Consider the following 5,000-nt stretch of genomic DNA (forward strand, 5'->3'; position numbering starts at 1 on the left):
AAAGGTCTTGTGCAGCAGATTTACCTAATGCAATACGTGGCTTGATTTCTTGACTGCTGCTTCCATGAGTGTTGATGGTTGATCCAAGAAGAATGAAGTCCTTGACAACTCCAATCTTTTCTCCATTGATAAAAATGTTTATTGGTCCAGTGGTGAGGATTTTTGTTTTTCTGACCATAGTGAAATTAAATTAGAAGTCAACAACAGAAAGCTTATCTGGGAAAAACAGAATATTTGGAAACACTAAATCACCTGTTCAGACCGAGTGTCCTAAGAAAAATTAGAAAATATTTTAAAATATGTGGAATAGCACATCCAATTAAAAATTGTGAGTGCTGCTAAAGCAGCACTGTGAGGGCAATTGATAGCACTGCCTGTTTCTCCTGGGGAGTCCTGGTGTGGTGCTGTGGGGAAAGCACTGGACCAAAAGTCATTTGAATTGCAACATCAGTGGTTCAAACTCACCATCTGATCCTTGGAAACCCTGTACAGGGTTGCTGTGAGTCAGAACCAACTCAATGGTACTTAACAACAACAATTTATATTGGGAGGGTTTTCAAATCCATGGTCTAAACTTGCACTTTAAGAAACTATGGAAATTAGAGTAAATTATGGCCAGGCAAACAGAAGGAAGGAAATAATGAAGAGCAAAGATCAATAAACTGCAAACAGTGAAACAAAACAGCAATACGTCTAGAAACTGGTTCTTTAGAAAATAAAAGTATCCAAAGTGACCAAGAAAAAAAAAAACACAGAGGCAGTACAGAGTGTCAGTATTAAGAATGAAAGAGAGATTGTGCTACAGATCCTACTGACATTTAATAAAATAAGACTGGTATGCGATGAACAACTTTATGCCCATACGCTTGACAATTTGGCTAAACTGACACATTTTTTGAAAGACAAAAATGACCAAAGCTCACTCAAGAAATATGTGACCTGAATAGTCATGAAAATGGAACCCACCAAACCAACCACCATCGGTTTTGACTCTAACCCACAGCGCCACACCAGGACTCCATAGACCAGATAAGGGTCTTTAAAGAAAAGAAATTTACAGCACTTATCACTCATTAACATAAATTCAGGAATCCTTGAAAATATTAGCATAGTGAAGATAGCAATATGTGAAAAGTATTATATAACAGGGCCAAGTGGCCACGTACCCTAAGGATGCTTCAGTAACAAAAATCTATTCCCAATGACCACAGAACAATGGAGGCAAATCTCATAATCATCTCTTCTCAATGGGTCAGCAGAAAGGAGCAGAAAGCCTCCCTCATCTTCCTCCTGAGGAGTGGCTGTTGGATTCAGACTGCCAACCTTGCAGTTAGCAGCCCAACACATCATTGTTGTTGTTAAATGCTTTCAAGTTGGTTCTGACTCACAGCGACCCTGTATAAGGTTCCTGAGGAGTGGCTGATGGGTTTGAACTGCCGACCTTGTGGTTCAAACTGGCCTTGCAGTCCAACACATCATCCTGCAGCGCCATACCCTGTCTCCCACCACACTCAACCCATAGGGTTCCATAATTTGCTGCAAGATCATACAGAACTCATGAACTCTGAAGGAAGTGGTTCACTTGATTGCAGACGCTGGCAAGTCCCAAACCATCAGTCTGGAAGATTCTCTTTGCTCGCATGGTTGCAGGGGCTGAGGAGCCCTAGTTGCGTGGTCGCATGACAGACTCTTGACTCACAAGGTCAGATGATAGGCTGATCATCAGACAAAGATGGGGCAGAGCGGAATCTAAAATAAGCCAATTTCACCGAAGCATCCAGTCCATTGATACAGACCACAGCCCCAAGGAGGCTAAGTGTGGTGACCAGGTCACACCCTCTTGGAAGACGAAGGGTCTTTAACCCAGCAACAGCCCCCCTACCTGGGACCATTTCCACAGACTTGGAGCCTAAGATTGGCATTGCATGCCAGGATGGACGCTCAAAGGGCTGTGTGAAGTGGTTCACTGGCCCGTGTTGCGTACAGGAAACCCCTTAACCTGATAAGAAAGCATCTGTGAAATCCATAATATCATATGTAGTGAAGTAATACTACAGAATCTCCCCAAAGATCAGAAACGAGTAAGGATTCTCTCCACACCTAAGTCCAGGCCCTTCCAGTATGGCAAGAAAGTAATGCACTTTGGAAAAGAAAGAAATGAAACCATCTTTATTCATGGAAAGCATGATTATCTACAAAGATAAAAAGGTTCTAAGCCAGTTGTGTTTTTGTACACTGACAATAATATTGGCAATAAATTTAAATTACAAGTCCTTTTGCAATAGCAGAAGCTGGGGTAGGGGGAAAGCCCATGAAATAGTTAGGTTTCTATTTAAAGATAGCTGCAGAATCTGGATGTTAAAAATGACCAAATCCTGATGTAAGTGAAAGTGTGCCAAGTTACAGAGGAGAATCGTCTGTCCGTGGGCTGGGACACAATGTTGTTAAGATATCAGGTCTCCCAAAATGGATGCAAAGCAAGCCCCTCCAACATCACAGCAGGGCTTTTTGTAGAAATAGACTGGGCTAGTCTCAAAACTGGTAGCGTAGTGGTTACGAATCGGGCTGCAAACCTTAAGGTCAGCGGTTCGAAACTACCAGCCGCTCCGCGGGAGAAAGATGAGGCTTTCTACTCCCGTAAGGATTTACACCCTCGGAAACCCTGTACAGGGTCGCTATGGGTCGGAACCGACTTGACGGCACTTAACAACAACAACAGTCTCAAATTTTGATGGAAAAGTTCCAATTTTGCAAGTGGTCCAGAAAATATCCCAATGATCCATCATTAGAGAGTAAATAACCATGTGAGAAAATGATTCACAGCCCAGCGTTCAGTCTGGATTTCGGAAGGTCCTGCTAGAAAAGCTCGCAACTGTTCGCTTTGGTCCTGTCCTTCAAGAGAGAGCCTTCAGATGGTTCACATTAAGGTCGTTTTCACCGTTGAACCTGATAAATCTTTGGGAGGTGGGGGTGGGGGTGGGGGCCTTTGGTTTCCTTTTGAGTGACTTCCTGAGATTGCTTTCTGTCTTTAATGTTCTGATTTTACTCCGTTACAATCTGTCTCAGAACAAACTAACAAGTTTTTCTTGGAAGTGCCCGGCATAGAGGCACATTAGAATTCTTTTGGCTTTAGAAACACTCCAGGATTTTCCAGCATTTTGCGTCTAATGTAATGCTGCAAACAGGAGACCCGCATAATATATACAGCATGACTAATATTAGAAGCATGTTCTAGGAGCAGCTTGTGGGGTTAATAGAGTTTAATTTGCAAGACAAATGAAGGCTGATTTCCTCCTAGGCTCTCTGCTCTTCATTCTGCTCGGGCCACTTTTGAAGAGTAGCGCCATTAAAAGAAGGCGAGAACCCTCGTGGCAAGCCTCAGAGCGCTACAATCAGACAGACCTTGGACCCCAAGGGGTGTTCCCTACAATCTCACATGCTTTACTAAGAGTTACAGTTGGGGCAGAGCGTAAATACACGTACAAAATGTGACTTGAGCGTTTTAACTCCATCCCAACAAAATAAAGCGTGCCATCTGAATGCCCCACAAATGGGCGATGTTTAAATAAATCAAGGTTCATGTGGGGAGAGGGGCGGTAGTCCACATCCTTGGAAAACAGTGTTTCCAGGAATCTTTATCACAAGGGAAGTTGCTTATGAATAAACATTCCATTTGAGCTTATGCAGAAAGAAATACATAAACTATGAAAATTAAAGGGCTAGAAGGAGCGGGCTAAAATGTCATACAGAGTTCTCTCTGGCTGGGGCTGGGGGTCTGTTGCACCTGCCTAGATTGGACACTGTTAACAGTCAGCTTCAGGCCTCAGCAGAGTTGGCCAAGGGTCTTTTGAGCTTGGTAAATGGAAGATCCCCTTATTGTGTTGTGGTGGTGGTGTGTGGTGGCGTCCATGCTACCTCACAGCGACACTGTGGGACAGAGTGAAACTGTCCCATCGCTTTTCCTAGGCTGTCATCTACACAGAACAGCTGGTCTGTTGGTTCAAACCACAGACCTTTCAGGGAGCGGCTGAGCGCCTAACCAGAGTGCCACCAGGGTTCCTTCCTAGTCACTGAAACAGCCAGAAAGGCCTCACAGTTTTTCTTAACTTCCCTCACACATGCAGTTCCACCTTGGCCAGAACCCTGCGGAGGTAACCCCCAACCTGAATAACAGAGCCTCAGAATGTTGGCGATTGCTGTGAACTCACTTTGTGCATGGTGTCAGAAAGAAAAGGGAGTCTTGTTAGGAAACCATTTCCTCCCCTGGCCAATGTGACCATCCCCAAGATTGGGAACCCACAGTTCAAGATGGCAAGGCAGCGTGGGGTGGAAGAGCAGGGCCAGCCAAGCACTGAAGGAAGACTCTCCCAAGAACAGAAAGTCTGATTCCCAGGGTAAAGCTGGAGTAAGCAGTTTGCAGAGTCAGATGTTTAAAACATGAAAAGAAATGTAACTTTGAGTTACAGTGGTTTTGAGTTTCCTGGTCTTGATGTGACAGAGATTCCTGGGGGACCCAAGATCCAGGGGGAAGGTTCAAAGGCAGAAGACCTCTTAGAGCTGGGCCTGGCCAGCACACTCAGAGTGCCCCTGTCCACCCTTCAGACACGCTTCCCCCAGTCACCGGAAGCCCTTGTCCGTCCGTCTGTTCGTCAGTCCATCTTGTCCGTCCGTCTGTTCGTCAGTCCATGCTGACACACAGGATTCCCTCAGTGTGGCGTGCTGCTGCACCAAAGTTCTGACAGTCCCCTTCCTCTCTGTGACCCCAACCAAGCAGGGTGCATTTGGGGACCAGCTCCCTAAGAAAGCATTGCAGTTTCGCTCTTACTTATTAGAACTATTTACTTTTTAGAAGTCTGGCAGTTCTCTGCAACCAAAGTTTGGACCGTTGTGTATGGGTGATGGCCTGACTTGAAGCCTTCTCCTTGTCATCAGGACCCCTGTGGGTCTGGAGAGCTCCTGGTCCCAGCCGTTTGTGCCGAGGTGCACAGTGCCAGCCTGCC

General features: G+C 45.2%; 1 protein-coding gene across 1 annotated transcript in view; it reads left to right on the forward strand.

The window, feature by feature from the left end:
• Window positions 1–5,000, forward strand: part of MGMT (O-6-methylguanine-DNA methyltransferase) — a 207,858-nt gene that overhangs the window by 101,954 nt on the left and 100,904 nt on the right. Inside the window, exon 3 of the mRNA XM_006867477.1 lies at window positions 4,989–5,000. This exon is cut by the window's right edge and continues 7 nt beyond it. Coding sequence (XP_006867539.1) covers window positions 4,989–5,000 — 12 coding nt within the window. The remainder of the gene's footprint in view (window positions 1–4,988) is intronic.

This window comes from Chrysochloris asiatica, unplaced genomic scaffold (assembly GCF_000296735.1).
Source record: "Chrysochloris asiatica unplaced genomic scaffold, ChrAsi1.0 scaffold00105, whole genome shotgun sequence".
NCBI classification, from domain to species: Eukaryota; Metazoa; Chordata; class Mammalia; order Afrosoricida; family Chrysochloridae; genus Chrysochloris; species Chrysochloris asiatica.